Raw genomic sequence first — 11420 nt, 5'->3', positions numbered from 1 at the left:
ACGAAACTATGTAATAAAGTAAAAGTTCTGCGCTCTACTCCCTATCATCATCATCATCCTCATCATCATCATCATCATCATCATCATCATCTAGATCTGCAAAGGCAGCACTGTATGGTTTAAGTTTGTCTTAAAAAGTGACTCTCGCATCTAGATGTACATGTACATGGGAGAGAAGCGCCTTCACATCGTTGTATTTAGCCTCTTTGATCGCGAGGATGTTTCCTGGTAGATAGGCCTGGCCAAGATTGGTAGAGTTGGTGAGATTCACCATTTTCATTCCTCTTTTCAAGATGATAACTGGAGTGGAACAGTCAGCTGTCATGGCAGTTCGGCTTGTCACCGTCTTTCCAAGTTGGACTCGAACCCCCGAAATACCGCAATACCAGTTACTGCTTTTACAACGGGCTCGTAAGCATCTTTATAGTTCATGACAGTTTTAACTGGTGTGTCATCTGGTAGCATATCATCTGTCAATAGGTGTTCAACAAAGGCTATCCGGAATGATTTCTGTTGGTCATTCGTCTTTATTAGGTTGACCCACACCGACGGTAAAGTCACACGGTCCTTTTTCTTTCTTCTTTTCTCGATGCGTTCAAAGTCTCTGTATAATAAACACCTCATGTTGGTGAACGTGTAAGATTACAAGATTGAAATATATTTTTTCTTGTAATAACGGGAACTTAGAATCACATAACCAGTAATAACATCTACTCACCGGTCACAAGGCATACGACTATGTCCTGGTAGAGGGTACTTTACTTCGATATCTTTGAGTGTGCATTCAGCCTTGTTGACTAGGCCACAGAGATATGCGTAGATGTATCTGAAAAAAATAGAACACATGCATAAGCCTATCATTCTCATACTAGAAATATAACAGTACAACGCTTTAAAATGAGATATGTGTAACTAACACTGTCATGACGTATACTAACCTGTTCTTATTTTGCGAGAAGCAGTTGTCAGCAAAGATGGTCAGCTTAGTAATATTGTTCGGAGGCTTAGATATGTAATCGTCAAGGATTGAAATTACATCATTAGGGCCCTTCCCAGCATAATGTTCCGCATATAAGTACATGTAGGGCTGATCGGTAACCATGCTGTGTATACATAGGTTGTGTATCTATAGCTGCCGCTTGTAATTTTCTTGGCTAATTCCAGTTAATGGGAGTGGTAAGTTCTTTTTGTAGTCCATACATATCACATCTGTATTTCCAGCCAGTTTCGCTGCTTCCGAATCTTCTTTCATTTAGACATTGAAGACGTCTGCCTTTCGAATGTGGAGCTCGTGTTGCGCCGTCAGCTCTCTAGCTTTCTCAGGATCTCCACCCGCCTTGGCAGCTTTAATATCTGCGGTGAAATTTCCACATTTGTCACAATTATCACTGCAGGAATATCCGAATACTATGTCAAACTCAAAGTTAAATATATCGTGGTACAGCCAGTATTTGACATCGTTACACTCTGGCGTATCTCGTATAAATAGCCGGTGCATTTCAGCAATGCTGAGTTCGGCATCAAGGTAGCTTTTATTCTCATTTTTTGAGCGACTATAATGACTCTCACGTGCTGGAAACTGCCTGATATGAGATCTTATCTTATCTCGAATATCTTCTGCAATCTTTGGATGGTTTCCATGATTGCCACATCCATCTTTGATGTCTATTGCAAAGTCGAGAACCTTTTTCTTCAACGGTGACTCTTTGATGCCAAGTGTGCCACAAAAAGCTGACTTGCAGACATCTTCTGTACATGTTGGTAATGTGATAGAGTACGTGTAACTAGTGCGCTTTTTAGCATCATCTTTGCGTGGTCTTCTTCTAATCTGGGCATCAGGTGTCACTGATATGCAGCCACGTAGATATATATTTTGTCCATTGTGATCTGGTAAAGCATTGAAGTCTTCAAGGATTTTAGACAGTTCAGCTGGCGAAAACTTAGTGTTACACTTGCAGCGACACTGCACCAGCACCTGGACTTTTTCAGCCACCGCTCTGCCTCCATAAGATACATGCTGCTTCCCTAGAACAGATATAAGAAAATTAATATTAATATAAACAACATGAACTTGACACAAAAATCACAAAGCAGACACTGCACTCCACTAGGTACTCTGACAGTTACAGTGACACAGGAACCTGCAGGATTGATTGGAAAATTTATGCAGAATTATATAATAATATTAGTGGTAAAGATTTTATTTTAGGGCTCGTTATCATAGCCTCCATATATTTCATCCTTCTATTTACTGAGATAAAGCTGTAAGGAATGATTGATGAACTAGGGTCAGCTTGTTTGCTTGCCCATGAGTGAATCACACTCACACTCACAGTCACATCACACTGACAAGGTAGATTGCTAGTTTCAAAAAGGTTGGTAAAAGCTTTGAAATAGCAATTGGCTGTATTGTTATAAAATTACCTGCAGTCTTGGCTGTTTTTATTTCATTTCTTTTCCACTTGATTGGGGTATATCGTCTCTTCTTATCTGAATTTGGCTGCTCATTCTCTCTATTCTCATTTATATCAACATTGTCAGCCATTTTGAGAATCAACAATGAGTCACATGACTTCAACAATACACATGATTGGCCAACTATGGACTTATGAACTTATAGCTTACAATCCTTGGACTTAAGTACTTTTAACTAGGAGTAGGATCCACCCCTCATAATCTCACTGCTTTAAACAGGGACTTAAGCACATTTTTCGTACAAAACAAGTGAGGACTATGTTGATTACAACCAGAAAAATTTACAAGAGATGACACTCAAATTTTTTGAATTTGTGACTTAAGCACTTTTAGCACTAGCCTCTTCAATTTATCTTCCTATATATATACTTGTTTGAGCAAAAAACAACTCGTTTCTACTATTTGGATCCAACAATCATCACACCAAACTGATCCTAGGACAGTTCAATATTTCTTAGTTTTTTGTCCTTATTGATGATTCACAGCTTGAAGTTGACTCGATTAAAAAAGCTTAATCTTTTTGGAGAAATTAATTTTTTGTTGGGGTACCAGATGTTTTGGTGGTTTTATGTTATTATAATTATTTCTCAGAAAATGGTTATCCGGTGCTAACTACTAATAACCTTCTCATAAAAATTACAGACCATGATAATATGCATTAAAATATTTAAAATACTTTAAATTTATGTTTGCCTATTCTTGCTTACATATTTATACTTGTAGGAGTGAAACACAACTTATTGCTACTTTTTGGATTCGATAATCACCATGTTAAAATTCTCCCAGGGAGATTCGATAGCTTTTAGTTTTATCCTTATTTATGATTTACAGCTTCTCAAAGTTGACTCGACTAGAAGAGCTTGAACTTTCTAGAAATATATTTTCTGGTGGACTATCAGATGTGTTTGGTGATCTTGGTAACTTAAAAAATCTGAACCTTTATGGATGTGAGCTAACATCTCTACCAAAAAGGTGAGTAACATCTACAGACAGATGATGCTTTCCACTATCATTCTATCAACTGTAAAAAGAGTTGTAGTCTGTGTTCATTACATTACGCTTACCATCTTTTGCTGCTTCTTAATGAAGATGTCTGGGCTCCCCCAATTTTCAAGGTCTTAGTTGATGGAAGCCTTTGCAAGGGCCGTTTTCTGAATCACTGAACTTGTATTTGTAAGAAGTTTATAAAAATATATTTCACTCAGAGTTCAGAGCTCGATGCAACGAGTGTTTAATAGAAACTCTACTATATCTAGCAGCTCTATTCATATCATGTGCAAAGTCACAGTGGTTACTTAAACAACATTATATATGATGCCTGGTCACTCTCTACGACAATAACTTTAAAGGATGAATCAATTAGAAAATTTACAGTCTGTTATAATTTAAGACCTCCATTAATAATCCAAGTTTGATTTTTTTGAAAGTTTAATTTTTTTATATGGAATTCATATATTTCACTCATTGATTTTTTTTATCAATCATCTATTTTGCACTGTTTTCATGGTGTTTTTAATTTTGTCAAACCAATCAAGCACTGCGACCTTCACTAATTGCTATCTTTTTTTCACAACAATTCCTTATCAGTAAATGGATTTAGGGAAGTTTGCTTTTAGTATTTGTATTTACAACTGCAGAAGAGATTTATTATTGAATGGCTAAAGGTTATATGCTAATATTATTGTTTCTTTGAAAACACTCATCTGGTGCTAACTACCAATGAACCTCTTCGTAAAATTTACAAACTGAGATAATACGCATTGAGATACCTTTAATCTGTTGAATTTACCTTTACATATATATCATTGTTTGAGCAAAAAACAACTCATCGCTGCTATCTGGATCTAACGCCAATCATCACGCCAAACTGATCCCAAGACGATTCAATATTTCTTAGTTTTTGTCCTTATTGATGATTCACAGCTTCTCAAAGTTGACTCGATTAAAAAAGCTTAATCTTTTTGGAGAAAATTTTTTTGTTAGAGTACCAGATGTGTTGGTGGTTTTATGTTAATATAATTATTCCTTTGAAAAGGGTCATCCGGTGCTAACTACTAATAACCTTCTAATAAAAATTACTAACTGGGATAATATGCATTGAAATATTTATAATACTTTAGCTTTATTTGTGCATGTCTTTGCTTACATGTTTATACTTGTTGGAGTAAAACACCACTTGTTGCTACTTTCTGGATTTGATAATCACCATGCCAAAATTCTCCCAAGAAGATTCGATAGCTTTTAGTTTTTATACTTATTTATGATTTACAGCTTCTCAAAGTTGACTCTATTAGAAGAGCTTTACCTTTCTGGAAATAACTTTTCTAGTGGACTATCAGATGTGTTTGGTGGTCTTGGTAACTTAAAAAAACTGAACCTTCATGAATGCTGGCTAAAATCTCTCCCAGAAAGGTGAGTAACATTTACAGACTGATAATGGTTCCAGTTATCATTATATCAATTGTAAAAAGAGTTGTAGTCAGTGTTCATTACATTACGCTTACCAACCTTTGCTGCTTTTTTATAAATATGTCTCAGCTGCCAACTTTTCAAGGTCCTAATTGATGGAAACCTTTGTAATGGCTGTTTTGTAATTCACAGAACTTGCACTTGTTTGAAGTCTACAAAAATATATTTCACTCCGAATTCAGAGCTCGATGTTACGAGTGTTTAATAAAAATTTTACTTTATCTAGCAACTATATTCATATTGTGTGCAAAATCACAGTAGTTACTGAAACAAAATTACCTCTGATGCCTGGTCACTCTCTGCAACAACCACTTCAAAGAACGAATCAATTAGAAACTTTACAGTTTTTTATAACTTAATACTTTCATTAATATTTCAAGGCAGATTTTTTTTGTCAGTTTAATTTTTTTATTTCGACTTCTGATATTTCACTTTTTTTTCTATTGACCATCTTTTTCAACTGTTTTTTTGGTACGTTTTTAATTATCTCAAACAAGTCAAGCACTGCGACATTCACCATTAGTTATATTGTATTCATAACAGATCCCTATCAGTAAATGGATTTAGGTGAATTCACATTTTGTATTCGTATTTACTACTGCGATGTTTTATACATTGTTCTCTACAACTGCAGAAGATATTTGTTATTGATTGGCTAAATGTTATATGTTAATATTATTATCTCTTTGAAAATACTCATCTAGTCTTAACTACCAACAAACTTTTTTGTAAAAATTACAATTTGTGATAATATGCATTGAGATACTCAACATTTTTTGAATATATCTTTCTATATATATTCTTGTTTGAGCAAAAAACCAATCGTTTCTGCTATTTGGATCCAACAATCGTCACACCAAACTGCTCCCAGGACGGTTAAATATTTCTTAGTTTTTTTCTTTATTTACTATTCACAGCTTTTCAAAGTTGGCTCAATTAAAAAAGCTTAATGTTTTTGGAAAAAAAAATTTTTGTTGGAGTATTAGATGCGTTGGTGGTTTTATGTTAATATAACTATTCCTCTTAAAAGGGTCATCCGGTGCTAACTACTAATAACATTCTTATAAAAGTTACTAACTGGGATAATATGTATTGAAGTATTTAAAATACTTTAGATTTATTTTTGCATGTACTTGCTTACATATTTATACTTGTTGGAGTGAACCACCACTTATTGTTACTTTCTAGATTTGATAATCACCATGCCAAACTGCTCCCAGGAAGATTCGATAGCTTTTAGTTTTATACTTATTTATGATTTACAGCTTCTCAAAGTTGACTCTATTAGAAGAGCTTGGCCTTTCTGGAAATAACTTTTCTAGTGGACTATCAGATGTGTTTGGTGATCTTGGTAACTTGAAAAAGCTGAACCTTGATACATGCCAGCTACCATCTCTACCAGAAACGTGAGTAACATTTACAGACAGTTAAAGCTTCCAGCTATCATTCTATCAATGGTGAAATAGAGTTGTCGTCAGAGTGCTTTACATTACGCTTTCCGATTTTCGCTGCTTTTTTATAAAAATGTCTCGGCTTCCCCACTTTTCAAGGTCTTAATTGATAGAAACCTTTGTAAGGGCTGTTTGTGAATCACCAAACTTGCGTTTGTAAGAAGTGTATAAAAATACATTTCACTCAGAGTTCAGAGCTCGATGTTACGAGTGTTTAATAGAAACTGTATTATATCTAGCAACTATAATCAAATTGTGCTCAAAATCACAGTGGTTACTGAAACAAAAATATATCTGATGCCTGGTCGCTCTCTGCAACAACCACTTTAAAGGACGAATCAATTAGAAACTTTACAGTTTGTTGTAACTTAAGACTTCCATTAATACTTCAAGGTTGATTTTTTTGTCAGTTTAATTTTTTTATTTGAAATTCACATATTTCACTCCTTGATTTTTTTCTATCAACCATCTTTTTTGCACTGTTTTCATAGTATTTTTTAAAATATATCAAACAAGTCAAGCACTGCAACATTCACTATTTGTTATATTGTATTCATAACAGTTCCTCTTCAGTAAATGGAATTACGTGAATTTGCATTTTGTATTCGTATTTACTACTGCGATGTTTTATATGATGTTCTCAACAACTGCAGAAGAGATTTATCATTGATTGGCTAAAGGTTTTATGCTAATATTATTGTTTCTTTGAAAATACTCATCTGGTCCTAGCTACCAATAAACCTTTTTGTAAAATTCATAAACTGTGATAATATGCATTTAGATACTTTTAATGTTTTGAAATTATATTTACGTACATATACTTGTTTGAGCAAAAAAGAAATCAATGCTGCTATCTGGATCTAACGCCAATCATCATGGCAAACTGATTCCAGGACGGTTCAATATTTTTTAGTTTTTGTCCTTATTGATGATTCACAGCTTCTCAAAGTTGAATCAAATACAAAAGCTTAATATTTTTGGAGAAATTTTTTTTGTCGGAGTACACAATGTGTTGGTCGTTTTATGTTAATAGAATTATTCGTCTGAAAATGGTCATCCGGTGCTAACTACTAATAACCTTCTAATAAAAATTACAAAACGTGATAATATGCATTGAAATATTTAAAATACTTTAGATTTATTTTTGCATGTTATTTATTGCTTATATATTTATACTTGTTGGAGTGAAACACCACTTATTGCTACTTTCTGGATTTGAAAATCACCATACCAAAATGCTCCCAGGAAGATTTGATAGCTTTTAGTTTTTATACTTATTTATGACTTACAGCTTCTCAAAGTTGACTCGACTAGAAGAGCTTGGCCTTTCTAGAAATAACTTTTCTAGTGGACTATCAGATGTGTTTGGTGATCTTGGTAACTTGAAAAAGCTGAACCTTGATACATGCAAGCTAACATCTCTACCAGAAACGTGAGTAACATTTACAGAATGTTAATGCTTCCAGCTATCATTCTATAAATTGTAAAATATAGTTGTCGTCATAGTGCTCTACATTACGCTTACCGACTTTTGCTGCTTTTTTATGAAAATGTTTCGGCTCCCCACTTTTCAAGGTCTTACTTGATGGAAACCTTTGTAAGGGCTGTTTTGTGAATCACTAAACCTGCGCTTGTAAGAAGTGTATAAAAATATATTTCACTCAGAGTTCAGAGGTCGATGTTACGAGTGTTCAATAGAAACTCTACTATATCTAGCAACTATAGTCAAATCGTGTGCAAAATCACAGTGGTTACTGAAACAAAATTATATCTGATGCCTGGTCGCTCTCTGCAACAATAACTTTGAAGAATGAGTCAATTAGAAAATGTACGGTTTGTCATAACTTAAGACTTCCATTAATACTTCAAGGTTGATTTTTTTTGTCAGTTTAATTTTTTTATTTGAAATTCACATATCTCACTCTTTGATTTTTTTCTATCAACAATCTTTTTTTGCACTGTTTTCGTAGCATGTTTTGAAATATATCAAACAAGTCAAGCACTGCAACATTCACTATTTGTTATATTGTATTCATAACAGTTCCTTATCAGTAAATGGAATTACGTGAATTTGCATTTTGTATTCGTATTTACTACTGGGATGTTTTATATGATGTTCTCAACAACTGCAGAAGAGATTTATTATTGAATGGCTAAAGGTTATATGCTAATATTATTGTTTCTTTGAAAATACTCATCTGGTCCTAACTACAAATAAACCTTTTTTTTTTTTAAATTCACAAACTGTGATAATATGCATTTAGATACTTTTAAATTTTTGAAATTATCTTTACATATATATATACTTGTTTGAGCAAAAAACAACTCATTGCTGCTATCTGGATCTAACGCCAACCATCATGCCAAACTGATTCCAGGACGATTCAATATTTCTTAGTTTTCCTCCTTATTTATGATTCACAGCTTTTCAAAGTTGACTCGATTAAAAAAGCTTAATATTTTTGGAGAAATTTTTTTTGTTGGAGTTCCAGAAGTGTCTGAGGTTTTATGTTAATATAGTTATTCCTCTGAAAACGGTCATCTGGGGCTAACTACTAATAACTTTCTTATAAAAATTACAAAACATGATAATATGCATTGAAATATTTGAAATACTTTAGATTTATTTTTGCATGTTATTGCTTACATATTTATACTTGTTGGAGTAAAACACCACTTATTGCTACTTTCTAGATTTGATAATCACCATGCCAAAATTCTCCCAGGAAGATTCGATAGCTTTTAGTTTTTATCCTTATTTATTATTTACAGCTTCTCAAAGTTGACTCTACTAGAAAAGCTTGATCTTGATTGGAATAACTTTTCTAATGGACTATCAAATGTGTTTGGCAATCTTGGTAACTTAAAAAAACTGAACCTTTATAGATGCGAGCTAACATCTCTACCAGAAACGTGAGTAACATTTACAGAATGTTAATCAGTCTAGCTATCATTTTATCAATGGTAAAATATAGTTGTCGTCAGAGTGCTTTACATTACGCTTACCGACTTTTGCTGCTTTTTTATGAAAATTTCTCAGCTCCCCACTTTTCAAGGTCGTAATTGATGGAAATCTTTGTAAGGGCTGTTTAGTGAATCACTAAACTTGCGCTTGTATAAAGAGTATAAAAATATATTTCACTCAGAGTTCAGAACTCGATGTTACGAGTGTTTAATAGAAACTCTACTATATCTAGCAACTATATTCATATCGTGTGCCAAATCACAGTGGTTACTGAAACAAAATTTTATCTGATGCCTGGTCGCTCTCTGCAACAACCACTTTAAAGAACGAATCAATTAGAAACTTTACGGTTTGTTATAATTTAAGACTTCCCATAATAATTCAAGGTAGATTTTTTTGTCAGTTAAGTTTTTTTATTTGGAATTCACATGCTGCACCCATTTATTTTTTTCTATCGACCATCTTTTTTGCATGATTTTTTGGTAGTTTTGAAATATATCAAACAAGTCAAGCACTGCGACATTCACAATTAGTTATATTGTATTCATAGCAGTTCCTTTTCAGTAAATGGATTTAGGTGAGTTCGCATTTTGTATTCGTATTTACTACTGCGATGTTTTATACACTGTTCTCTACAACTGCAGAAAATATTTGTTGTTGAATGGCTAAATGTTATATGTTAATATTATTATTCATTTGAAAATACTCATCTGGTCTTAACTACCATTAACCCTTTTTGTGAAAACTACAATTTGTGAGAATATGCATTAAGATGCTGAACAATTTTGACTTGAAGAGCTCAGCGCTACAATTGCCTAAGTCACATAATGTCCAATTCCATCAGCGGCTTATTAAAGATTTAAAGTTTATGGTAAATCATACTAATAGCTTTTTTGAAACATCTTTCACACCTTTCTTGACTACTTTGTTAACTTGACATTTGACATGAGTTACAAAGTTTTTTTAAAAACAGTAGGCGAGTAAGCAAAAAATTAATTATGGACTTGGGTACTTTTCACTCAAATCCCGGACTTGAGTACTTCTTGTCCGCGACATATCGCTGTGGCCTAATACAATGCGCTAAAATGCTAGTATCTGACATAATACAAGACTTTGCAATATAATGTATAATCAGAATATCTAATGAGGTTATATTATGATAATATGATACATGACTGGAACATTGAGATAATTAATACTAAAAGGGGCGACATGGAGAGTATAATGTGACTAAAATAATAAAACGAAACTATGTAATAAAGTAAAAGTTCTGCGCTCTACTCCCTATCATCATCATCATCATCATCTAGATCTGCAAAGGCAGCACTGTATGGTTTAAGTTTGTCTTAAAAAGTGACTCTCGCATCTAGATGTACATGTACATGGGAGAGAAGCGCCTTCACATCGTTGTATTTAGCCTATTTGATCGCGAGGAAGTTTCCTGGTAGATAGGCCTGGCCAAGATTGGTAGAGTTGGTGAGATTCACCATTTTCATTCCTCTTTTCAAGATGATAACTGGAGTGGAACAGTCAGCTGTCATGGCAGTTCGGCTTGTCACCGTCTTTCCAAGTTGGACTCGAACCCCCGAAATACCGCAATACCAGTTACTGCTTTTACAACGGGCTCGTAAGCATCTTTATAGTTCATGACAGTTATAACTGGTGTGTCATCTGGTAGCATATCATCTGTCAATGGGTGTTCAACAAAGGCTATCCGGAATGGTTTCTGTTGGTCATTCGTCTTTATTAGGTTGACCCACACCGACGGTAAAGTCACACGGTCCTTTTTCATTCTTCTTTTCTCGATGCGTCCAAAGTCTCTGTATAATAAACACCTCATGTTGGTGAACGTGTAAGATTACAAGATTGAAATATATTTTTTCTCGTAATAACGGGAACTTAGAATCACATAACCAGTAATAACATCTACTCACCGGTCACAAGGCATATGACTATGTCCTGGTAGAGGGTACTTTACTTCGATCTCTTTGAGTGTGCATTCAGCCTTGTTGACTAGGCCACAGAGATATGCGTAGATGTATCTGAAAAAAATAGAACAC

The 11420-nt window shown here is 34.0% G+C and overlaps 1 protein-coding gene across 1 annotated transcript; it reads left to right on the top strand.

Moving 5' to 3' along the window:
- Positions 1–3069: 3069 nt before the first annotated feature.
- On the top strand, positions 3070–7831 carry LOC137398238 (carboxypeptidase N subunit 2-like). Its single transcript, XM_068084346.1, has 5 exons — positions 3070–3080; positions 3307–3447; positions 4747–4887; positions 6210–6350; positions 7687–7831. Exons 1-5 carry the CDS (start codon positions 3070–3072, stop codon positions 7829–7831), a joined length of 579 nt encoding a protein of 192 aa, XP_067940447.1.
- The last annotated feature ends 3589 nt before the right edge of the window (positions 7832–11420 follow it).

This window comes from Watersipora subatra, chromosome 6 (assembly GCF_963576615.1).
Source record: "Watersipora subatra chromosome 6, tzWatSuba1.1, whole genome shotgun sequence".
NCBI lineage: Eukaryota > Metazoa > Bryozoa > Gymnolaemata > Cheilostomatida > Watersiporidae > Watersipora > Watersipora subatra.
The sequence above is the reverse complement of the archived record's forward strand: the minus strand, read 5'-3'. Positions and strand labels throughout refer to the sequence as shown.

Coding starts and splice junctions, on each gene's coding strand:
- LOC137398238 (XM_068084346.1), top strand. Junction 3,448..4,746: donor CTAACATCTCTACCAAAAAG/GTGAGTAACATC, acceptor TATGATTTACAG/CTTCTCAAAGTTGACTCTAT. Junction 4,888..6,209: donor CTAAAATCTCTCCCAGAAAG/GTGAGTAACATT, acceptor TATGATTTACAG/CTTCTCAAAGTTGACTCTAT.